This window comes from Mastomys coucha, unplaced genomic scaffold (assembly GCF_008632895.1).
Source record: "Mastomys coucha isolate ucsf_1 unplaced genomic scaffold, UCSF_Mcou_1 pScaffold22, whole genome shotgun sequence".
In the NCBI taxonomy this organism is placed as follows: Eukaryota; Metazoa; Chordata; class Mammalia; order Rodentia; family Muridae; genus Mastomys; species Mastomys coucha.
The window spans coordinates 194,278,693-194,306,014 of NW_022196905.1; the positions used below are offsets into that span (position 1 = coordinate 194,278,693).

The window sequence follows — 27,322 nt, forward strand, 5'->3', positions numbered from 1 at the left end:
CACTTTTAGCTTAGTTACTTGCTTGAATTTTGACCCAGAGCAGACTCTGTACAGACTTTGACATAAACTACTTGTTCATTGAATACTTCCAGAACTTCAAAGTATAACCTCATAGTAGATTCACCTACAAAAAGCATCAACTGATCATTGCATTGCTATAAAGATTTCAAAAGATTCCTGATGACAAGATGTAGTTTATTGTTAACTCTTGTTTGAGTTACTCTGTAAATACTTATTGCTGTTTCAGTCTGTTTATTTATTCCAAAATTTTGCTTCTTAAAGCCTAGTATTTGATTCTTTATATAGAGATATGGTTTTCTGAATTCTCTGAGAATTTTATACATTGTGGTTTGATTGTATCTACTCATATCCTTAACACCTCACAGATCCACCCTCCATTTCATAACCACCCTGCTTTGTCTTCATGTTTTCAAAACCCCATCCAGTCCAATTAGTCCTGGCTGTCTACTCTAGTGAGTGCCCATCCCCTGAAGTCTGTTCTCTATACCACACCCCTAAAGAAAACTAACTGTTTCCCAACAGCTCTCCATCACCAGTATCTCACCAGCTAGGAGAAGGACTTCACGACTGTCTTCTCTTTCAATGCTGGGATTTTATTTGGCTTGTGCTTGCACAGGTCTTGTGTTTGATATCACACTTTCCTTGAGTGTGCAGCTGCCCTGTTGTTTCAGAAAACAAAACAAAACAAAACAATATTTCCTTGTAGTCAGTTACCTGTAGCTTTTATAGTATTTCATTTGTTTGTTCATTTTTTTTTTTTTACTGTTGCTCTTGGTTTTTTACCTACTTCTGCTTCTACAATGATTCCTGAGTCTTAGGTAGAAGAGATGTAGTATGGATGTCTCATTTTGAGGGCTGATTACTCCATAGTCTAATTTTTTTTCTGCACCTTGATAAGTCATGGGTCTCTGTGTTCAAATGCCTTCTACTGAAACAGGAAGCCTCTCTGATGAGGTAGAAAGATGTAGGTATGAGGTATGGATGGGTATACATAGAAGTCATTAGGAGTGGGTATAATATTATGTCCTCTTAGCAGAGTGATGGTATGAAGTTCTCTCATAGGGCTGATGATCTCTTTAGCTATAGGTTGTCAGCTCCCCAAATGGTACCAGGCATGGGTTCCATTTTGTAAAGTGGACTTTAAGTATAATCAGGATGTAGCTTGTTTCCCTCATGACATTCATGTCATTATTGGATCAGTGGACATTTCTGGCCAAGCCTGCCTTTATTGCAGCTCTCAGAGTTCACAGCTTGATACTAGGATGGTGACTTTTCCCTTCTCTTAGTGTGCATAGCATCTTCCAGCACTTTGAAAGCTAGCCAGTAGGGATGAAGCTTGCAGGTCATCAACAACTTGATTTGTCCATGTTCTATGACTCAAGTATGTGGTGTCTTCAGCACTAGGGATCCCTATCAAGCTCTGTGTTGTAAAGGAGAACAATAACAAGAATCTGCAACATTTGGGGATTGGTAGGACCTTAGATGTCAATAACTCGAGTAGCAGTAGCCCATTTCCAGCACTGGGATTTTTTGTTTATTAATCTGTGGTATCCTGTAGGGCATTATTACCAATTTAGGGCAAGCCAATTCAGACTCATTTTCTGTGTGGATATGTAGAAAGAATTTTGAAAGTTTTAAATAAATTTTGTATTAATACTTAAATTGTATTTTAAATATAACTTTTTATGTGAAATGAATAATTATAAAACATTTCAAAGGATACTTTTGAACAAGCTTATTTTATAAAGTTTGCTGTATCAGTTAACTAATTTTCATAGTAGTTTACATTTCTTTTTCAATGTTGGTTTACATTTGAGTTTTGAATGTTTACTACTTAATGTGACAAAGTAGGTGGTCTCATAAATTATTGCTACTGCAAATCTTGTGAACAGTACTGATTTTGCATAACCATTTAAAATTCATAAACACTGATACATTAGATATTTCATTTAAAAATTTTAAAATTGTGGAACCAGAAGATTAGTATTTTAAATGTCATCCTTAAACATGAAATCAGATATGCTTTTCTATATAAGTAACTCATTGATAAATATTTATTTTATGGTTTTGTTTGTCTCTGTATTTTTGTTATTTGGTGAACATATTTAGGAACATAAAAAGCATCTAAGTGATTATAACAGTAATTTTTTTAAAAGTGACATTTAAAATAAGTAGAATAAACATTTCCATTGAAGTGAATAATTATATGCAAGTCTTTCATTCCTTATATGTATATACATTTAAATTTTAAAGTTCTTGCCAGGCATATAAGAAAACTTATTTAATAATTGCTGCGAGTTTATTATGTGCTCCAAGCATTATACTGAATTCTACCAAGACTTCTCTTTTAATCATTATATGGATTCATGTGGAAGACTCTTGTATTACAGTCTCCTTAGAACAGAAGTCATTGAGGCACAAAGAAACAAAATAACTTACTCAATGTCCACAGCTTTCAGTAAAATGGATGAGTTAAGTGCTCAGGCCAGTTCAACATTTGATGTTATCTAAATGGCCAACAAACAATAGCTATCTCTAAAGGTTATTCTTTTTGCTTATGTTTGGATGCACAGAATAAGTATGATTTGAAGTTGTAAACACCCCCCCCCCAAAAAAATACCCAACACTTTAAACTGAGCTGTAGGTATTTGTGTAAAATATGGTGACACCATTATCAAAGTATGTTCAATTTTCAGATGAACTTTAAAAACTCAAAGCAGAGAAACTCAAAGTTATTGTCCCAAACCAGGCAACCATGTAAGTTTTACTCTTGTGTTAGGTATAGTTCTTGTTTGCTCCGGTATTGCTCTCCTTACTCAATAAAATCCATTTAGACTTAGTAACTCTAAAGAATTTTCTACTAATAAAGATTAATGTATATATCTCTACAAACAAAAGATATTTTCTCTTTAGCAGTAAATAATGGCTATAAAACTCTATTTTAGTCAATTGGTACCTTCATTTCAGTTAAGGTGGATGAGTTTCCAAAGCCTTTGGTGTTGTAGATTTTATAAAGGGCTCTCTATATGTGGCAATTGAATGAGATCTGCCTTAAATATTTTTCCATCCTATACCAAAAACAATTTCATAATCCTTTCAAATGGTGAATGTGAAAACACTAAAATTACAGGCATATATTTATAGTAGTGTTTGTGATGCTGCTTGGTGCAATCTCTGTGAACATGAATGTCAAATACTAAGGCTCTTGAACCTACTGCAAATTTTGACCTGCAAAAGGAGATCTGTTCAGAAGCCTGTGTTTGCAAACTATTAACCTCAGGTTTCATAATTGCCTTTCCAAACTGATTCTTTCTATAATCCCAAAGAAAGAAATATAAAAAGGAATTGGATTTCTGGGCAAAGTTCTTCCAAAAGCCTCTGTCCAAAAATACAAGTGCTGAAATAAAAAAAAAGTTGTATAGCTTATGCTAATTTACATCCCCCTTTTTTCTATTTTCTTTTCTTTCTACTTTATTTGTTTTTTGTATTTGTGGATAAATGGTAGAACAGCTAAATGATCAACATTCAAAACATGGAAATTATTTTTTCCTGTTCAAAATAAAAAATTGCTCAATACTGGTACATTTTATTCATTGTTCTTTGTAAGTATCTAAAATAAAACAATATTAAATTGTTTTTTAAAAAGCACTCAATACAAACAAACATTCTGTTGAAATATGAAACAGGGATCCTCTTTTTAATGTTAAAATGATCCCTGTAGTTGAATTAGGGAAAGGCTGGAAGAAGCTGAGGAAGAGGGTAACCCCATAGGAAGACCAACAGTCTCAACTAACCTTTGAAATCTCTTGGACACTGACCCACTAACCAGGCAGCATACAGCATCTGGTCAAAGGCCCCCAACCCATATACACAGAGGACTGCCTGGTCTGGCCTCAGTGAGAGAAGATGCAACTAACCTTCAAGAGACTTGAGGACCCAGGGAGTGGGGAGGTCTGATTGGGGTGGGTTGGGGACATCCTCTTGGAGACAAGGAAGGGAAATGAGATGAGGAACTGTGGGAGGATGGACCAGGAGGGGGTAATGACTGCACTGTTAAAAAATAAAATTAATAAAAAAATATTTTTAAAAATGTGGACAAGAATGATGGAGGAAGAATCATATTTAACAATTACTAGCCATGTGATTAACTGACTTTAAGTATGTATGGTAAAAACTTAGTTTAGATAAATAATAATAGTGTATAAAAGCATGTTTAGATAACTTTAGGGCTTAGTAACTGATACAGAAAAAGTGTCATGAGAAACAAATACCACATTCAGCAAGGGAAAACTTCTCAACAGATTGAAAATAAGCAGATTCCAAGAATCAGCAGGGTCTACTCAAAATATATACTTAACAAAGTGACAAAAAGAAGAACATGAAGAAAAGAAAGAAATGACAGCCAAAAGAGAACGAAAATAAAATGTTTAAAATACAATGGATACTGTAAAATGCAAGAAGGTTAAAAACAGCAAAGCTAACCAAGTAAATGAATAGTCAAGTAAATAAATAGTTTAAAAGTAAAAGAAATGCCTTAAAAAGGTAACTTTTCTCCTTCAAAGCAAGAAATGATTCCAGGTGCAGATGACTTTTAAAAACAATCAGATTACTTGATTTTCTAATCATTTAAAGTAAATATAAATAAAACGAATGGTTTTATATTTCAAAGTATATTTGTTGTATTTTGGCCTAGTTAAAAGTCATAAAGTTATCTCAATATTTAATCATTTTATTAGTATTATTATTATAAAAGTATATGCCTCAATATTAGGTATCCATTTCTCCAGACATTTTATAAGTGAGATGCTCAACTGGGATCAGAATATAATATAATGAGCAGGCAATACATAATCGCAAGCACACATATCCCAAACGTTTTCTTTGCAGACACTTTTATATATTTTTAGAATTTTACGTTTGTCACTTTTTAAAACATAAAAATCAAGTATTTAAATATAATGTTGGCCAAACATATGTTCAAGTATTCTATCTTTTAAACAAGCTTATTTGGAAAAATTCGTACATTCCACATACACATTCTTTATCAAAAATACAGTGCATATTTGTTTCATTTACACTTTTAGTTCTTTTTAGGTTTTTAGTACATTTCTCTATCTATCTATCTATCTATCTATCTATCTATCTATCTATCCATCTCTCTGTATGTGTACCCCACACACATATTTAAATGAATGTGAAAAGCAGGGGACTCAGTTGTTTTAACGAGAGGATAATTTGTGGACCACTTTTTTAAGATGAAAATCAATAGGTTTACCTAAGGAGAGAAAACTGAGTTGATGTGCCAATTGTTGAGAATGACCACTGAAGCATGAGATTCAAAACTGTGTACCTACAGTTCTATTCATGCCCCAGCTACTACGTAAAAATGGAAGTTTTGCCTTTCTGTCACGTGGGTCTTTTATTTAACCTGGATCCTCTAGCTTGGAAGCATTTGTCTATATCAACTATTCTATTGATCTTTAATTTTTTTCAGTGCTTTTTATTGAAGAACAAAACTGCTATGTTAATCCAACATTTCTACTTCCAAAGTTTTGCTTTTGTTGTCATATCAAAGGTTTGTAGAGCCCAAAGTCACAAAGATGAAATTACATATGATGCTATAAGTAGTATAGTTTTAACTCATGCATGTAAGCAGGATCTGAAGTTGCTCTACAGAATGAGTGTCTTGGTTCCCTGTAGGATTTTGAAAAGTATGGATTTGCTTGATGCGATGAGGATAGTAGCTGGGAGATATGAAAGCAATCTTGATCTTTAATTAAATTTTAATCAATCTACCCATTTATTGTCTGTCTCATTACTTCCATTTCTGCATAGCTGTTGGTGCATAACTAGAACTGTGAATACGCTGTTTTGAAACTCGTGCTTCTTGTGTACGTTCTCATCATCAAGAGCATATATTCAGTTTTCTTTCCTCGGCTAAGCCTATTATTGATTTTCATCTTAAAAAGTTAGACTCTCTTACATTTATCATGACTTCATTTCTTTTTATCTCTGTGATTATTACATAATCCTTTTAATAGGTTTTTGAATGAAGCCAAGCTGTAAATTTGCATTCAACCGACCGTATTTTATTAGACAATGAAAGATTTATTTTCCACTTATAATTGTTTATTCATACATTTTGCTTCATGTGCATGCTGTACGTATGCATGTGTATCTGTGTGTGTGTGTGTGTGTGTGTGTGTGCGTGTGTGTGTGTGTGTGTGTGTATGTGTGTGTGGGCATCTGCATATGTACTTTGATGTATATGCATGTGTGTGCGGTCATTTGTAGGGAAGATGAATGCCTAAGCATCTCATCTTACTGCCTTGACACAGGATCTCATTCTCAAACTAATTTTTATTTAGATTTGAAACAATGCCTGCTTCTGAGGTAGGCATTCATCAAATTACCAAAGTTTGGTTGTCCAGAAAGCCCGAGGGACTTTCTGTTTCCACCTACTGATCCCGTTCCCTCACAAGCTGGAAATTATAAGCACAGGTCACTCTTCCCAAAATTTTACATTGATGGTGGAAATATAAACTGAATGCTCACAAGTCTCTTATTTCTCTCTTGTAATTCACCCAGTCTTACCTCTTAGTGCAGCAAATATATTTAAGACAATGACAAAGTCACAGAGAAAGATGATAAGTTTTGAAGATGTTACATGACATTGTGTTGTCTTTGTCAAGGCCTATGACTGCAAATACTTTTGTAAGACTTGCAGAAGAGTCTACACATTAGAGTTATATCATTGGTATTATACCTTCAAAAGGCAAAAGCTATACAAATTACTCTGTTCTAATACTGAGTTCAAAGCTCCCACCCCTCAATCTACCTTTTGGTTTATATTTTTAATTTAATACCAATGTGTTGGTATATGCTACATACATATGACTGTGCTATTCTCTATGCCTGCGCATGCAAATGTAAAGACCAACACTTTAGTTGCCTTTTTCTACTTTTTCTACTGTTCCCTGCCTTGACACAAGATCTCATACTGTACTAGCTCACAGTTTGAACTTGGTTGGCTGGCTAAAGGGGTCTTTAAAGATTTGCTTATTTATAACCTATCAGAGCTGGGGTTGTATGCACACACAACTTTACCGTGCTTTTTAATTTTTATTTCTTGATGGGATCCTAGGGATCAGAATCAGCTCCACATTCCCTCATGCTTGCAGAGCAAGTGTTCATACCATGGAGCTCTTTGCACAGACCTACTTTGGTAGATTTCCATACTAAGACTTTTTCAACCACCTTTATCCTTACATGCTTTTTATTTTATTTTCCATTATACTAAGCTTGTGAAGTGAGGTTAGCTGTATAAGTCAGTAGTAGTATTTAAGGGCAGTAGTTAAGGGTAGTAGTCAGTAGTAGTCTTTAGGGGTAGTAGTCAGTGGTGGTAGTCAATGATAGTATTTAGGGGTTATTGTTAATGGTAGCTGTTTAGTAGTCATAGTCAGTGCTAGTAGTGGTAGTAGTTAGCCAATACAAGGCTTGAACCCGCAGAAATGACAATTAGTAGGACTGTATTGTCGACACTAGTGCACAATAGGTGATTCCTCATGATTTCACGCTTTTGGGGAAAAGATGAAATCAATATTTCTTGCATTTTATTAAATGGCCCTTGTAACACTTCTTCTGACAGTCTACTATTCATGTCACACTTTAGTTGAATTTGAAAGCAAAGAAAAAAATCAGCTTAAAAAAGTCATAAAGTTTTTGTTTTTATTATCTTTCCATTGGCTTAGCGTAGTTGGAGAGTTACAGTATTAAGATGATAAAAAGCTTGGCTAGGATACAAATATTCTTTCAAACTTTCATCTAAAAGGAAAATGTCTTATTTTCATCTTTCATGGTTCAGACTAAAGAGGAGAAACCTCCTAAATATCATTATAAAGCAGTTATTTTTTGAAAACTTTAATGAAATTTGAATTCAGTTACCTTTAGCTGCTTTTATAAGTTTTTGTGAAGGTTATCAGTGGTGATCTTTTATGATATGAAAAACCAAAAAGGAGCTGCTTATGCGCCCCCTGTTGTACTGTGGGTGTGCTGCAAAGAAGGGATGCTTAGAAGCAACAAAGCAAGTGTGGAGGGGAGTAACAGAACAAATAAGGCTGAGAATAAGTGGGGCTGCTTTCACGTGCCATGGAGGTGGATGCTAGGAAAGAAATAACAGGAGTTAAGATAGACAGTGTGGCTTGGGATATGGACTTACAGCAGATGAAAGTCTGTAGTGATAATGTGGCATTTAAGTTGATCCTTTAATGAAGAGAAGGCACTAGCCATGTGTAGTGCTACAAGAATAGAATTACGTGAAAAGAGAGCGGTTTTGCCAAGGTCGTTTTACTTAAAATAGGCTTAAAGGTTATAAGACACTAAAATTGTAAAGCAGTGGATCTCAACCTTCCTAATGCTATGCCCCTTTAATACAGTTCCTCATGTTGTGGTGACCCCTGACCATAAAACTATTTCATTGCAACTTAATAACTGTGATTTTGCTACTGTTATGGATTATAATGTAAATACGTGAGCTTCTCAGGGTTACCAAAAGGTTTGCAACACACAGGTTGAGAATTGCTGGTCTAACTTGAGGTTTGAAGGGTGGTAGATGCAGTTTAGAAAAACTGAGGCATCAACAGAAGCCAGACTATCCAAGGACTTCCAGTTGGTAGGTGGACTTTATCTAAGTATAATGGTGAGCTACTTAAGCACATCAGCTGGGTGAATGACTTCATTAAGTGAGCATTAAGTAAGAACCCCTCTGATTGTTGTGTAGGGATTCAGTTGCGTGGATTAAGAAAGCAAGCAGAAAGACAAATCTTGAGGGTGGTACTGTGAATCAGCCAGAAGTGATGGCTGTGCTGACCAAGGATTTCATAGCAAACAGGGATGGCATGGCTATAGTTTAATAATAAAATGCTTAATGCTTGCTGTTAGATTTCGTTTTGGAGCAAGAGTGAACTAGTAAGTGTCGGTCTCAGGTTTTTGAATTAGATACAGGTTAGTAAGTCCTATACACTACGAGAAAGAGATTTCAAAGGGAAACTGGGGAAATCCAAGTTAGGTGCTAGTAGTGGTGTCTTGAGAAGACTAATGAGAAAAGTTTGGTCTGAACCACGCATTTCTGTTTTCAGACAGAGATGATTTGGAGAGGATCAAGAGTAGATGAAGTTACTAAGAAAGAGAAGTAAGGTGATTGGAGGCAGGTTCTCAACCTTTAGTACTCGAATTGGAGAGATTATGCATAGGGGAAGTAAGCAAAGGTCATGGATAATAATAGAAGCTGATGGAAACAGCAAAAAAATATGGTCTCAAGAAGGCACACACACATACACATGGCTTTAATAGAAAAACAGCACAGCGACCTATGGGATAGTGCCAGTAGACTGTTGGGGAGCAGAACCCAGATGTGATGCTTGACTGTAGGCTGGCAAGGAAGAGCACTAGAGTCCTTTCAAAGCATTAAGCTCTAAGAGGAGACTGAGGGTATTGACTTAAAGAGCCCTTTTTATCTCCTTGATATTTTCTCTTATGCTTGCGTTTATTTTTGTGTTTTTTTTTTTTTTAATTCGTGAGAACAGCAAGTCTGTAGAACTCTCAAGAACAAGAACAGTTATGTATTGCTTAAGCAGGGACAGAAGTGATACGCACATCTGTGGAGTTAATAGCTTTGGGGAGAATGAAAAGCATTTGATTAGTTTTCTTCAAAGGAGGAAGAAAGATTGGGAAATGGGATTCTTGATGAAAGTCAGCCAAGGTGATCAGATATGATCCAGGGGATGCTGGAAAAATAGGAGATTTGATCAAATACCCACTGTGGTCACATATCAAAGGAGATAAGGTTTTTCTCTAAACTGACTTAGTAGGGGAAAAAACTGCATTAGCTTGATTTTCATGACTGCATCGAAATAATTGGGATAATTTATTTCAAAAGGAAAAGGTTTATTTTGGGCTAACAGTTATGATGATTACAGTCTATGAACAGGTGTTTATCATGACAGGAGTGTTTAGTGAAGCAAAAGCAAAATCATAGTGACCCTGGAGGAAAACAGAGCAAGGAGTGGTCAAGGTCACAGAGTCTGCTCCAGCTGCATGTCCTCAGGAACCTGAAGAACCTCCCACTGAACTCCACCCTTTAGATGTTCTAATACCTCTTGGGGTTGTCTTCCTGGAGCCCAGTACCTTCACAGGGTCAGGTAGGGGGCATTAAACATCCAAACCATGACATTTAGATTTCTCAAGGAAATGACGAGAAGATTTTGTGATGAGGCCAATTTGCCAGGGCTCAATGGCCCCGTCATTGCCAGCATGGGCTAGTTATAGGAGAGGTTATTAAACCATTTGATATACACATATTGAAAAAATATTAAAACACAGTTTCAGAACAAGTAAAACCAGATGGAAGTAGTGACATATTAATTTTGTACTCATTGTACTTAATGCACATGCTCTGGGTTCCCTTCTGTATGAGTTATGTTAGAAAACGTAGGAGCTTCAGAGTCATAAGGAGTTCCTTTCACCTAAGTATCCAATAAATAAGATTTGTATTAATAAATATGAATATCTGTACCAAGTATGATTGACTTGCTTTTCTCCTGGACAGATAAGCTGGTTTCTTTCTCCCTCCTCCTCCTCTCCCTCAACCCCCTCCTCCACCTCCTCCTCCCCTTCTTTCTCCTCACTCTCAAGTCAAACTATCTTAGGAATATAGTCTTATGCATAAGAAGAATCAATCCAGACTATATTCAGTTCAGTTGCTTAAAGTGAAATCCAGTTTGGTAAATACACTTGCCACACAGAACTGCACCTGGTAGATATTAGCTAATGTGCGGTATGGAATTTTACCAGCTAAATCAGAAGAACTGAGGTCTGCACTGCTTTGGTTTTATCTTAGGTCAGGAAGCTAATAGCAGACAGGAATAAAGGGAGTCCAATCTTTGTAATTTGTCGCTTCAGCTAAATAGAGCATTTCCTCCAGTGAAACTTTAAACACAAGTTCTATTTATTGGCCTTGTGCATTGGAGAATGTAAATACTTAATTCTAAATTTGACCTTCATGGGGCACATTTTAAGCCAGAAATAAAATGTAGCCTAGGACGATTCTTAAGCTAAAATCCAAGTTTTCAGTCCTGAGTACTGGTTGCAAATTTCATTAGCATAAGTTTTCTTCTTTTATGCAGTGGGACTTTGATACAGCCCCTTCCTTCACGTTACAGCCATATCTGTGTGAAGTCACCCGGGGCTTTAACACCATGTTCATTTACCTAGATCCTCGTGTGTAAGGATGAAGAAGCTTAGAGCAAATCATTATTACTGGGGATATCTGTTTTGAAAAATTTCATCCTCTCTTAGTGAAGAGTGCCTCTCTCCTACACGTTCCTGTACAAATAATATTGTTTGCATAGACACATCTGCTGACAGTACTGTGAAGTCAAACTGCACAAAGCATAAAATGAAGAAATGTGCTATGGGAAGACATTGTCCCACTGCAGCATGACAGTTGAGTAATGGAGTAATTGACTTGGGGGCGCTCCTAAAGTAAGCAGTTAGGGATGTAGGGAATCCTGGCGTGATAAGGAAGGATGTGTGCTTCCCCAAAGTAGGCGCTTTTCCCAGAGCTCACTAAGTGGACTGACCTCAGGGAAACTTTGTAAATCTTTAATGATGAATTAGATATAAAGTAGTTCTCTTTCCAGATTCCTTTAAAAGTATATGGCTTCAGCATATTCTAACCACCTACTGATGGATGCCATCCCCCCATCCCCACTGTCTAGAAGCAAAGTATAACTGTGGACCAAAGTAGTACTAACATATATGAGAATGAATTAGTGGATTTTTTTGTTCATTCATTTATTCTTGTGTCTGTGTGTCTCTCTCTGTATCTGCTTGTGTGTGTGTGTGTGTGTGTGGGTGGGTGGGTGTGTGTGTGTGCGCGCGCGCGCTCTGTGTGCATAGGTGCCAGCTGAGTTAGAAGAGAGTATTCAAACCCTTTGAGCTATAGTTACAAGCAGTTACTGCCCTGTGAAGGGGCTTGGACCTGAACTTGGGTCCTCTGGGAGAGCAGAAATAACCACCACACCGTCTCTCCAGATCTAGTAAATAGATTTTTTTTTGAAGACAATTAAAATTTGATAGTTTTTCTCTCTGAAATAAGTTCTTAAGTAGGTTTTAATCATAGAATATAATTTAACAGCTTATGAGTTGGTGGAAGTGCAGACTGGAAGTTTTATGGTTTTAGATGCAATACTTCTGGTTAAATAATTCAGCTTTGTTTTTCCTCAACATTGTTTCATAGCAACAAATTCCTCTCCCTGACACTTTAGTAACTAATCTGGAATCCTTTAGACACATGCACATAAACTACAGAGAATTTGTCTGGAATTAATTGCTGTGGACAAAACAGGTGTGTGTTAAGATTTGTAAGTTCCTTGAAAGAAGAAATTCGGGAACCTACTTAAGATTCTTAGCTCTCAAAATAAACATACATGATTTGTAGCTTAGGAACTATACTGAAGGAGAGATTTTGTTCTGGAATAACATGCCTAGAACATTCCTTGGCACACTGTAGTCATTCAATAGAAAATGGTAACTTCATAACCCTTTCTCTTCTGCTGTTTATTTAAAATGCTCTATTAGAGGTAGTGGCTGCCTAGTTTGTGTGTATAAGACCCCTGCTCTTTACAAAGATGTCTTAAGTACTGGAAATGAAAGCTTCCTAAGATCTGTCTCAACATACACATATTTTTTGTGAAATATAATTTTTGTTGTTATCTGCACCTTAAAAATGTATTAGGGCTTCTAAAATGTCAGCTCAAGAGACAAAGTAATATATATGTATATATGTATATAATATATGTATATTATATTACATTACATATAAACATATATACACACATGGAATTAAGTAAATGGTGATAGTTCTACACCAGGTTCTTAAGGATGTACAGGATGCTTTAGAAAAGAAAACAGAAAGTGAGAAAATAGATGATACCTTTAATTGCACAAAAATAACGAAAGAGTAGCCAGCAATAGCAGGGCTGGATAGCAGCACGGGGGTAGCTTCCAGTGCCTCCCCTCATTGTCAGGCACTTCCATTCTGGACATTTCTTATGTGATTTTTTTTTTTTTTGCTTGCCTTTGAAGACAATCTTTCTGTCTGTGTAAATGAACTGATTCCATGTATACCCTAGTATACATTTAGACATGCATATGCCTCGAATCCTCTGCATTGTGTGTTGTTTAAGAATGTCTCTCTGGTATCCAGCAGATTTTTGGCTGCTATGAGACAGCGGGCAAGATAATGGAAGCTCTTAAGATTCAGCAACATCCTCACACCTCACTGACATGTGGGCGTCAAGTGACTGTTTTTTCACACCACTAAGGATTCAGAACTTCAGTTCTGGCTCCTTGGGACTTACGAGCTGTTCCTTAATGCTCTTCAGCAGTGGGCATATGTTCTTCTGGTCTGAGTCCTCACAGGCAATCATCTCCTTTGCCTCTCCCTGCCTGCCATCCTCATAGGATTAATTGTGCCCTGATTACCAGCAAAGAAGTCTCTTTGTGGGGTAATGATGTGCCTTAGAGCTTCTTCAGAGAATGTCATCATTTTGAGCACATTGTACCTTTTGTGGGAAGGCTAAAAGTGCTTTGCCACAGGGAAAGATAGATGTTCCGAGCTCCTCTACATAGAGGGCACAAGTGAAAAGAGTCAAAAACAAATAACTGGATGTTTCTTTGTGGATGGAAGCATCCGAGAAATAAAATCAATGATCTATATGAAATATATTGGCATAAGTTCAGTTCAAGCTTAACCATAAAAGGAAACACATGAAATATCATTAATATGGAACAGAACTTGAAAGAAACCAGGAAACCATAACCAAGCATCTGGCTACTTACATATCTTATTTCACAGGATCACATTAAACTTTTACAGCAGCACTGATATTTCACTCGAAGAAATAAACTCAAAAGATCATGCACGCGGTAAATATGGCAACTAAGATTCAAATACAAGTTTATCTATCTGTGCTGATGCATGTTCTTATTATTGTGTTATGGTGTGCATGCGTGCCTCCTTAAAACATGGCCTGCTGGGAAATTCAGATTCTAGACAGATACCGTATTTAAAAAGTGCCTTTACATATGCAATGTGAGCATTTAAGTAACATGCACATCTGTGATTAGGAAAAGTGAGATTTCACAGAGTACTAGGTATAAATAAAACTTGAGGATGAAGAAGGCTTTGAAATTTATCTTGCTATACAGGAGTGAATTCTCTTAACACAGTTCCTAATGTTTACTGTTGTCATCAAGTCTCTTTAGCACATAACATTATAAAGCCCTGGGTATGTCTTTTGACATGGTTGTTCATACACTAAAGCACTTAAAGTTTTTTTTTTGTAGTTTTTATTTTTGTTTTTGTATTTGTTTTTTTTTTAAATGTAACTGAAGTTTGTAATAGAAGAAAATGGCAATAAAATTTCAATTGTTTTGGATATCAATGCTATTGTTAAATGAGGGCAATTATATGTATAATCCAAATAGTATGCTTACCATCAAGCTTCATTACAAAGCTGTTTTAAGGGATGGTGACATTGCTCTGCCATGGGTCTCTTCCTTACCCTCCATGTGCAAGGCCCATCAAGCTTCATTACAAAGCTGCTGTAAGGGATGATGACATTGCTCTGCCATGGGTCTCTTCCTTACCCTTCATGTGCAAGGCCCATCAAGCTTCATTACAACGCTGCTGTAAGGGATGGTGATATTGCTCTGCTATGGGTCTCTTCCTTACCCTCCATGTGCAAGGCCCTGGGTTCAGTCTCCAGCACAACCGCATAGCACTTTACTAATTATTAGATCATTGAGGTTTTGTACTAGCCTAAGGGTACATAATTACACACGTAGATGAACAGGGGGTCCGCACAGCACTTTACTAATTATTAGACCATTGAGGTTTTGTACTAGCCTAAGGGTACATAGTTACACACACAGATGAACAGGGGGTCTGTTTAGTCCTATGTCAAAGTGACAGGCTTTTGAATAAAATGGTGTAGGTTTAATTGGATATGAAACAATAGGATTCTGACACCTAAGTCACCTAACTCACACTACACTGAATAAACAGTTCCAGGTTCATGGTTGTCCCAAAGTTAATAAAAATTTTAGATAATAGTGTAGCATGGCATTTTTATGACTTTGAGTTAAATGTTTCTTTAAAAGACTATGGCAGTAACACTAACCTTCAAAAACAAAAATCCTCAGATATCATTAATATATACATATATGTATATTTATATGTAAATACACACACATATGTGTGTGTGTAAATCTGTTTATCAGATACCACTATTGAATGAGTGAAAATATAGTTATATAATACTTATCTGTGATTTATATATCCAAAGGCACGCAATGTAAAGAGCCCACATCTAGAATACATTTATATTCTCACAAGTAACAGCACGAAAGATAGTTAACAGAAATGAATAAAAACCTTTTAGTTTGCAGGTGCTTCTACAAATAGGCAAATACATTAAAACTACAGTGACATATTATTACATACATATTAGAAGGACTTAAAGAAAAACAGCTAATATTTGTTGTCAAAGACACAGAGCAGGGGAATTCCTACGCACCCCTCAGAAGTGTGAATTGATCCGTTCGTTTTGGCCTTATCTGGGAAGTTAATTATGTGCTTAACTTATGAGGCTTTAATTCCTTTTCTTACTATATTCCCTCTAAATGTGTACTCCAAACACATGGACTAGAGAAATTGCAGGAGTTTACAGAGTAGGAAAACAGCACCTTTCATATATGGTTCAATTTTACAAATTAAGATTGAGAAAGAAAACTCAATAGTATGCATATGCACTACAGCATTCTGCCATTGGAAACTCAAGGCAAAGTAAAAAGTGAATTCAAAACAACCCAGAATGATGTTAGTTACATTTAGTGAACCAACATAATTAAATAGAATAAAGAAGCCTTGTGTGAAACATTTCGTGTTCTCCATGCTTACCTGTGTGGAGTTAGAGAAGTTCAGTTTATAAAATCCCTTCAAACTGTGTGATCAGGACTTATCCCCTTTCTAATCGAGTATTACATATTAAATAAAATTTTAAAATGGTATAATTAATATTACAATCAGTACTAGATCATGTTAGCATTATCTATAGTTAATGTTCTTTATCATATCAAAGAAACTTTACTAAAAATAAATGTTTTAAAACATATTAAGTGTCTTCATTTCAAGAGAGATTTTCGAAGAATCCTATATGTGTAGTGTGTGTCTGTGTGTGTGTCTTTGCATGTGTATGTTGACATGTGTGCACATGCTGCACATACACATGGGTGATCATGAGTGTAGAGACAGGAACTGACCCTGATGCTGTCTGCCCTGTCTGTCTGGGGTCTCTTACTTGAACCCCTGTCTGTTTCTGAAGTACTAGGGGTACAGAGGTGGAGTTACAGGCAGCCCCCATACCTGCCCTGCATTATGTCGGTCCTATAGATGCAAACTCAAGTCCTCATGTTCTTGCTTTATCAATGCTTTACCAACAAAAGTCCACTCCCAGGAATTTGAGTGTACATTTTTCAAAGACATAAAGCTTTCTTTTGACATTATAACCAATAAAAGGGAAATAGTTCATAAAATTTTGAAATTTACTTTGGAATACTATATATAAATAAATATGTTTTGCTGTTATGAGCCAAGGGAACACTGTGAAGAAATACTTAATGTGCAAACAGAAACCATGTTCCTGACACAGAGTAATGCAGTCATTAATCCTAGCAGGTAGTAGTATTGAAACCCACTCTCTGATTTGCTCCAAAGTTTTAAAGAATCTTACAGAGTGAAATCATAAAAATTTCCACCTTCTTGAGTATTCTTAAGAGAGTAATGCATGCCATGTATATTATGCCATCTGATTAAGCCAAAATATCCCACCTAATGAAGCCCTCTACTGCCCCCTGCAGGGTTTCCCAACAGCAACAGTTAAAACATTGCCCTAGACATTTCTGTAGATTACCCTGTGAATGTAATGGCGTTCTTGGCCACTGTTTCCACCCACCACTAGGAACACAAGCATCCTCTTCATCCTGAAAAACAAAGCTATCTTTAAAGCAGAGGCCCACAGATGAGAGCCCACATTGTTTATGCCTCTCTTGGCTTATGTTATGGCTTCTCATAACTGAGAAGAAACACAGAGTGCAGATGAGAGTTCTCTTTCTTGTCGTGTGACTGCGAACATTGTCACTGAGGTGATTGTTTTATTGTTTTGTTTCATATTTTGTTCTTGCTCTGTTGCCCCATGATTATCACATTGTCAGCTTATCTTTGACCTTGGTTTCAGCTTATGTTTCCATCAGTGGCTCTTCCGTCATTCTTGGCTAATAAAAAGCTGCAAAAAAGCAATGCAAGGGCAACTGCTAATATCACCTACTTCATCTACCTTAACTGACATACAAAAGTAGATTCAGTTTTAGAGTGTATGAAGCTTCATTTCAACTTATGCATTGTAAGACACTGTCTTTTTAAAACTGCACAGAATTTTTTCAAAACAAAAACCACGAATATTCAAGCAAATGACCTCAGTATTAGTAAGCCTTAGCGGACATAAGGACTTGAGAGTATGCTAACAAACTTGACTTTCGGGTGAGTAGCTCTTCCTATTGAAGGATTTTCATGTGACACTTGCTCAGTTGCTGAGACCTCTCCATATCTTCCAAAGGAGAGTATGAACTGCATGTTCCACCATGAGATGGTCAAATGTAATCTTAATTTTTAGGTCTTCTGTACACTCTGTCACTAGTCCTTGAAATCCTAAGTGAGCACCCTACTGCTTAACCAACAGTGCTCAATTTCTGGCTCACTAGTTCCTTAGAACATATAGGAAGCGTATCGGAGGACACTCTGCACCACGCACCCTGTGATCACAGCCATGTAGAAGTTCCTGTTAAACTACAGGTCACCAAAGGACAGTTCCCTTGCTGCCTGCATCAGTTACATTCTGCTTTTACATCAAGTTTTCAGCAAGTCATCACAAAACCTCCAAGAATAAGACAGTATTGGCATTTCACAAAGTAAAATGATGGCTCAAAGAGTTGAATTTTAATATTAGCCAATATAATATGGATCTCCATTCTAAGATGGAGATCATCTGGATCTTTCTCTGTCAAAGGCTAGCGTTGATACAAACGCAATACAAAAATGACTACCTAGTGGGGAAAGGAAATGAGCTGCTCTGCCCAATTCTACTTTTATTCTAGTTGATAGTAAGGATTTCTCCTCATTTCAGTGATTCTTATAATTTTAATTCTATATGAAAGGTTCCTTCTTTGAAATTATAAAAATCTAATAGCCTGCCAGGTACTTATAGATAGTCACTGTGAAACTTTTATTCTGATTATTAAAAGTTATGTATATACATTACTTGGAACTTAAAATGCAAAGCTTATAAAAGCATAATTATATCTATAATTAGTAGAACATAACTAGTTTTGCTTTATCTGTAAACATTGAATAAATCTACCCATATGTAAATTTTGTTCAAAAAGAATGCATCTGTTATTTGGATGGGTTAATGTACAAACTGTGTACCTATTCCATGCTTATGTCATACAGCTGTCATTATGTTGTATTGTCATCATATTACTTTCTGAGATAACTGTTGTTTTTTGCAACTTGTTTGACCTGTTCTGTGTTTTCTATATAACACTAGCTTATATTCATATATGTAGACACTTACAATGACTTTGCATGCATACATGATAGAACATCACCACTTATGTAAAGTGTAATTCTAAAGTGAATTTACTATCTACCTGTGTAAAGTCCCAGCAGCTTGTAATACAATCTTTTTCTTGAATAACTACAAATATGTAGTTATTCTCAAAACATTATTTTTCCTTACTTCTTGCTATCATATGTATATATATATACATATATATAACCATATATAATCATATATATCATATATATACATGTACATGTTTTTTAAAGATTTTTTTATTTATTTTATGTATATAAATACACTGTAGCTGTCTTCAGACACACCAGAAGAGGGCATCAGATCCCATTACAGATGGTTGTGAGCCACCTTGTGGTTGCTGGGATTTGAACTCAGGACCTCTGGAAGATCAGTCAGTGCTCTTAACCATTGAGCCATCTCTCCAGCCCCCCATGTACATGTTTTGAAATTCTCAGAAGATACATTCACACACATCATCACATAGAACAAGCTTTCTTCAACCCCTTTGCCTTCATAATGGTTCTTTCCATCAGTAATGAATCTAGATCTGACAACCTTTCATTCTTGAATTTTATGTCACATGTGAGATTTTTCTCCAGCAAATATACCACGTATAGAAATTGGGAAGTTATATTGTGTTATTTTCAGTGATGTTAAAATCTCCTCTAAAGGTCAATTTCAATGATTATTTCATGCTGCTGTAACTGGTCCATAGTTTTACCTTTTTCTCTTATTAGTGTTAGGAGTCAAAGCCAGAGCTTTGAGCATTCTAGGCAAGTGCTTTTTCCCTACACTACACATGCAGTCCAACTTTAAAATCTATTATGCAATTATATTTTAATTAAAATTAATATGTATGTATTTTAAAAGGCTTTACATATATTGTATTGATGCTTATACTCAACTTTAGAGGAAATTTGTGTCATTTTACTTTCATGTTATATGAAACAAATATGTGTGTGTGTGTGTGTGTGTGTGTGTGTGTGTGTGTGTATGTGAATAAGTTTATAAGTCAACATAGTTGTCGGTATGATATAGAGCTGTGGCTTCAATAAATAATTTTAAAAAATCATTTTAAAAATTATATCTAACAATTTTTGTCTTATAAACAAATAGTTTATGTGTGCTGCTCCAGAGACATTTAAATATTAAAGTAAATTTAATTTTACCATGACAGTTTAAGCCAGTCAAGATTTTGTTAATAATATTTTTATTAGCAGATACAGTGTCTGTCACATCAAACCAGAAAGGTTTTCAGTTTGTTTCCTAAACTCTTAGTCTGGGCAAGTATTAATCCTGCAATTGTCTTTGACAGGCTTTCGAAGGCAAAGACCTGGAGGAGCAGTTGCGGTCTGTGTCCAGCGTAGATGAGCTCATGTCTGTCCTGTACCCAGACTACTGGAAAATGTACAAGTGCCAGCTGAGGAGAGGTGGCTGGCAACAACCCACCCTCAACACCAGGACAGGGGACACTGTAAAATTTGCTGCTGCACATTATAACACAGAGATCCTGAAAAGTAAGTACAGGTTGCTTACTGTGATCTGAGCCTTGTACACTCACCAGTGACAAAGGTAGTGTGGGCAAACAAAGCCTTGTACACTCATCACTGACTATTCCAGTATGGGCATACAGAGCCTTGTACACTCACAGTGATTTTGCCAGTGGGGGCATACAGAGCCTTGTACACTCACAGTGACTATGCTGGTATGGGCAAACAGAGCTTTGTACACTCATCACTGACTATTCCAGTGTGGGCATACAGAGCCTTGTACACTCACAGTGACTATGCCAGTGTGGGCATACAGAGTATCGTATACTCAACAGTGACGATGCTGAATGATTTCTTGAAACCCACAGCTAGAAGATACATCTATATCAGCACACACTTGGTAACTGAGACAATAGTCCATTGCAAACATTTGAAAATACTTAAATAAGCTTTCTACACTGTGTTCTTGGTCTCTTAGGTTAATGTAATTCAGTGGTTCTAGGCTTTCCTAATGCTGCAATCCTTTAGGAAAGTTTCCCTCATTATGAACACCCCACCCATAAAACTAGTTTTCTTGCTATCTTTTAGCTCTAATTTTGATATTGTTATGAATCATAATGTAAATATCTGCTTTCCAATAGTCTTAGGTGACCCCTGTGAAAGAATTGTTCTATCTCCAAAGGGGTTGTGACCCACCCACAGGTTGAAAACCACTGGTTTAACAGTTTATATTTCAAGATAATGAGCACCTGAAAATGCATATATTTTCTTTTTGGTTTGAATTCAACCATAACTTCATTTATGTGCTAGAAAATTTATATAGTATGCATAAGATACCTAACATTTTAGGCACTATCTTCATAGACACACATGTACATGTGACGTATACACAACACCCCCAACACACACACACTTGAAAATACTGAAATAAAATTAACTAACCCAAATCAGTTTTCAAAAGCTACTCGCTGTCCTATTTCATCAGATATAACTGGCTCAGACAGAGTTGTCTTTTTTTGGAGCAGATGAATATTTACCATAGCGTTTCACAAAAAGCATATGTGAAAAATGGCATAATATGAGTTGGTGGACCATTTAAGTTTTAAATTTTCTGGTGTTTTAAAGTTTGATATTGAGACCAGGAAGCTGCCTCAATAGGTAAGAGAATTCTCTATGCTAGCATGAAGATGTGTGTTTGAATCCCAGGCACCCATGTAAAGGTATGCATAGTTATGGATACCTATAACTCCAGCATGCATTCGACAAAAAAGGAAAGTCCTGTGAGCTAGCTGGTCAGCCAGCTTAGTCTACTGAGAGTTTCTGCTTCACTGAAAAAAATTCCTATCGCAGGCAATAAAGGTAGAGAGTGATAGAGGACCCGAAGTATTTCCTCTAACCTCTATATGAACCACAAACCCTCCCACCCACCCCCACATACACATAATTTGATATTGCAAAGTATATTTAAAGCAAAACCAAACAAATTAACTGGATTCATGGTGGAATGACCTGTAATTTATAGTCCTTCAAAATGTTATTTCAGAGATAATATTGGAGATACAAACTATAATATAACACTTAGAAATTGCAACATTTTTAATATGGTGCAAAGTTGAGAGTCTCAGGTAAGTCTACATATAACCTATAGGAATAGGAGGTCTAGGAAAAAGCATGAAAGAGATGAGTAACTTGATTTTTCCTGCAAAGAGTCAATTTAGGCTACCAATGTAAAGAGGTGGAAAATGGCCTCACCTTGCACCTAGCTACTGTCACTACATTATTGAAAATTATTAGGTGGCTTGCCCGAGAACAAGTTTAGAATTGACGCCAAAACTATAGTTTTCTTGTTATTTCCATGTCAGTTTAAAAAGAATAGAAAAAACATGCTGTTTACTTTTACTTCAAGACCACAAAAATTGTACACACCAGGCAAAGAACATAGTTCTCTGCATATTTTGTAAACATACATATATTAAATCCCTCCCCACTTTTTAAGCAAGGAGAACCAAATATTTGTGTTAGGATAGAGTTGTGATTTTTTTTGAAATCCTTAAATTAATTCTAATTTCAGTGTTACCTCCCTGTAGAAATAATTCTAAAAGAATGTCTCATAAGCTATTCTGCTGAATATATTACATTCCCATTCGCAGGGAAGTTTAGGATCCTAGCCATTGTTTCTCTAATCTCTTATACAAAAATCTTAAGATCTGAAGTCAAATATGAGTAAATGACAAATGCTGTAGGCTCTGGATCTCTCTTGGTGGCTTCTGTGTAACTTAATTCACTTCCCTGTGACTCGACAGGTATTGATAATGAGTGGAGAAAGACTCAATGCATGCCACGTGAGGTGTGTATAGATGTGGGGAAGGAGTTTGGAGCAGCCACAAACACCTTCTTTAAACCTCCATGTGTGTCCGTCTACAGATGTGGGGGTTGCTGCAACAGTGAGGGGCTGCAATGCATGAACACCAGCACAGGTTACCTCAGCAAGACGGTAGGTATTCCGTGTCTTAGTCTTGCCTTAGAGCCCTTTGAGTGATCAGAGGAGGGGGCACTTAGAGGATTGGTCCCACTGTAGTGGCTTAACTCAAGCCACAGGTTCTTTTATTTTCATTGGGGAATGAAGTAAATGTTTCGATGATGTTGTGGTTTTTGATGCTACAGTTTCACAAAGAAATTAATGCATTATAAACTCTGTTCATATAATAGGGTCAAAGCATAGTAAAGAAACAATAAATATGCATGGCATAGTTTAATTATATATACATATATATATATAATTGATAGCATATACAGCATAAAGAATATATATACATATCTATCTATATACATATATATAATGTCTATATGTACTATGTGTACACGCATTCATAGCTGTATTTGTGGTGAACTTCAAGAATATTCACCAATAGAAACTAGTAAAATTACTTGGTTGTTAAAGTCTTTAACTTTTAAGCCCAAGGCTGAGTTCAGTCTCTAGTACCAATGTACTGTCCAGTGATCTGTGCTAAGGAATCAGAGATAGGCTCAGTGGCCAGCCAGTCTAATCCAGTAAGTAAGCCTCAGTGAGAGTAACCAAGTAGATGGCTTCTAACCCGAGGTTGACCTCTGGCTTTCATAAGTACATGCACTTACACTCCCACACACATTAACACACACACACACACACACACACACACATACTCAGAAACACAGAGACAGACAGACAGACAGACACACGCACACGTACACACACCATGGAATAACCATTTTCATTTCACCAATCAAACCTTTTAAATGTTTAAACCCTGTGGTTGTAGAAATGTAGCAAAAATATGTACTCAAAGTTAAACAATCATGTTCTGTGCTGTAAAGGAAAAAGAAAAAAATTTAAACTCTGATTTGATTTGTTCAAGGTAAATTTTTTTTCAAAATGATAGTTTAATTGCTTTTGCTGATCCACAATATCAACTGATCAACAATATCAGCTAGACCTTGTCTTAATTTACTATAATGTCAATGACTATGGAAATTAAGACAATTCCCTCAATTAATATGCCAGTCTATCCTGTTAAAAATTAATCATAGCCGGGTGGTGGTTGCACGTGCCCTTAATCCCAGCATTTGGGAGGCAGAGGCAGGTGGATTTCTGAGTTTGAGGCCAGCCTGGTCTACAGAGTTCCAGGACAGCCAGCACATACAGAGAAACCTTGTCTTGAAAAAAAAAATTAACCATTAAGACTAACTAAAGGGTATATGTGAAGGCATTAGAGCAGAGAGGAGTAGGTAATCCCTAAGAATTGAAGAGAACCAAGAAAGTTGGACATACAAAAAAAGGACAAAAGACAGGATATCAGAATATGCGGAAGGGTAAGTTACTGGGAAATTAATTAGGCCTTGATGACCACTCTAGTCTTATTCTAAAAGCAATGAGGCATCAGTGAGCATCCCTTAAGGAGGAGAATGAGAGTATTAGACATGTATTGTTTACAGTAGCTTGCTGGTGTAAGCCTGAGAACAGGAAGAGCTGTGGAGGAGGGAAGCTGAAGCAAGTGTCTTAACATTCTATGCCAGTGGAAACACTGCGGCCTAAAGAAACTTCAGGGGACAGCTACCATTTGTGTGGAGACCCCACTTCTCCAGCTGCACCTCATGACTTCTCATCTACTGTCTTTATTTTTCATTGTTTTCCATTCCATCTCTTTCCTGATTTTCATAATACCTACTTTAAAATTGTGACTCCAGCCTTCTCCTAGGAAGGCAGTCGGTATGCCTATTCCTGTCTGAGAAGCAACCGAGTGAAATCTCATCCTCTCTTGCTTTTCTGTCTTTTATTAAGTTACCCTGTCATCAGTTTGGCCAAGCCAAGTATTCTTCTAACTAAAAGTTCAATCAATGGTTCCACTAACTTCCAAGTGTCTCTGGAACCCAAACTATGTCTTCACTCTGTAGTAGCCACATTTATCTTTCACCAGGAATCTAATAGATGCTGTCCCATATCCATACTTAGTTCCTTCCAACATACTTGCAATATTTTGTAATGATATGAACTCTTTTCAGTAGCATTGTGTTCTTGAGTGTGGATCAGCATACTGATAAGCTTATGTTTGCTGAATGAGATATCCAAGAGGAAAAAAAAAAGCATGAAGTCTGATTTGTACAAAGACACTAAGCTGAATACTTTTCATTGTTCCATTCCTTAAGACACAATTTCCCAGGACCGTCTACAGTCTCCTTTCAGCTTCCATTTGTCATTGTTTTCACCTGCAAAAGCGGCTTCTCCCTGCTATTAAGATTCTGTGACTCTTGGATTAAGTAGCTGTTCACCTGCAGTGGTGAACGCAGTCTCCACTTACCCAGTGGCATCCTGGTCATCCTCAGAGTTGGTTACTCATGGAAGCTATTTCCACATTCCCATGACATTGTTTTTATTTTTACCTATTAATTTTTATTCTTTGGGCTCTAAATTCCAAGCATGCAAACATTGTTTGTTTATTAACCTAAAGAATTCTTCTTGCTATACTTGGTCTGTGGTCAACACGTGACACTGAGTAGAATGAGGGCTTCAGTGAAAGGAAATGACTTCAAGATCAGAGGTTGAGTTTGGAGTGTGCAGATTTTGAAAGCACTAAAAGATGCGAATGCTAGAATGATGCTGGGCACAGAATAATAGTGAAGTGGCTGGGTCTTCGCTTTTAATTTGGGAGAAAGCATCACGTTATAGTTGTACTGTCAAAGGAAGCGGATTATGCTTACAAATAGCAGCTGTATTTATCAGAAGAGAAAATCAAATGCCAAGGTAAAACCAGCATTCATTATTTGTATCAGCCACTACTTCCTTTCATTTTGTAAAACCATGCCCTCCTTTCCATCAAAAGGATCTTCTTGGTTTTTTTTTGTTTGTTTGTTTGTTTGTTTGTTTGATTGGTTGGTTGGTTGTTCGTTTTTGTTTAGACTAAAAGAAAAACTTTAACTTAAACTCAGTTAAATGAGTGGAACTTAGTGTTGTTTTACAGTAAGTAGTGACATATACATTCTGCCCAATAGAATTTAGTATGTAGCCAAGGGAATTAGTATTTGGGTTAAGAGGTTAAGAGTACCAATTTTGTACAGGACCCAACTTCGATTCCCAGCACTAAATCTGATGGGTCACAAACGTCTGTGACTCCAGCTTCAGGGGATCAAACTGCCCTAGTCTCTGCAGGTACCTGCACTCAGTGTACATGCCTAATCCCTCGGCCCTCCTTTGCATACATACACATAATTAAAACTAAAGGTGTAAAATACAATTAATTCTCATCGCGTTATTAAAAGCAATGTAGGTGTTATCAATGAGAAGCCTACAGGTTTATGGAAGTGCATTGATGGACTTTGACATGCCAAGTGACTAAAGCATGAAACTCCCAAAGGCAGGAAGGAAGTGTTCAGTTGTATTTCTCATTTTACTAATACAGTTTGTTAAACCTTCTACTTAATAACTTTCTCCTATATTTATAAAAAAGATGTCTTTCCAATGTATGCACGGGAATGTGTGAAAATATCTTTCAAATAAAAATATACATTTCTTACTGCTAAAAGTATCTTTAAAGTAAAAGGAGGGAACCCAAGCTTTTTTGTTGTTGTTGTTAAAGATTCACACACATATTTTAGCAACCAACTTCACCAGTCTGAGTATATAAACTTTAGCAACACCAGCATTTCTAGCGTTATGCTCCAATTGTTGATATTTAAAATGGAAACTTCATAGAAATTTTTTTATGGGTCTCTATGAAGGGCAGGTTATCAGAATGCACACGAAAGCCAGTTTCTAGTTGCAAAGTGAAACCACATGGGCTGAGCATTCCAAACTGAAGTAATCAATAGCAACTGCTTCAGCGGGCTCCCCCTTGAACGCCTAGAAGCATATAGATTGAATGCCACCTAAGTCTCTTGCATGAACATGCCCTGAGTGTATTTTCTTATGTGAAGTTGTATATTCAGGAGATCACATCTAAAGCTAAAGCAAATCTTACAGGAAGTAAGCTATTTGCTGATGAGAGATGAACCAAAAGAAAGGTGTCTGTCTGTTTAAAAATACACGTGTGAAGTCAGAAGTTCCTTGAATGTTCCCATTTACCTGCAAATGTCATCATAAGGATAAGAATGAATAAGTGGTGACCAGGACCATTGGGAGGACTGAGCTTTGCTCCCAAGAAATGGAACATTTTTTTTTAATAGTCTTTAGCACTAGGCAAGAGATGCTAGCCTAGCTTCAGGAAGTAATTTTGAACATTATTTAAAATTCTTTATTTTTTCTCAAAAAGAAATATTTCTTATGTTTATAGAAATTATATAAACATATATATTCTTTATATTTGAATACAACATATCTTAATATTTTTACAACATAATACATTTGTGCCTCAGTAGAATATGAATCTTTATAGTACAAGTATTCTGTATTATTTGTACTGTAGTTAGAAATATTTCTTCCAGAATGCTATAGGGGCATCAAAGATAAATTTATTCCACTCATATGTATTCATATATTTTTAAATAGAATGTGATTTGTGTTGTATCTTTAACAAATTAATA

At 36.3% G+C, this 27,322-nt stretch overlaps 1 protein-coding gene across 1 annotated transcript in view; it reads left to right on the forward strand.

The window, feature by feature from the left end:
• The window catches only part of Vegfc (vascular endothelial growth factor C), a 94,671-nt gene that overhangs the window by 47,051 nt on the left and 20,298 nt on the right, over nt 1-27,322 (forward strand). Inside the window, exons 2-3 of the mRNA XM_031339815.1 lie at nt 20,095-20,296; nt 22,573-22,763. Coding sequence (XP_031195675.1) covers nt 20,095-20,296; nt 22,573-22,763 — 393 coding nt within the window. The remainder of the gene's footprint in view (nt 1-20,094; nt 20,297-22,572; nt 22,764-27,322) is intronic.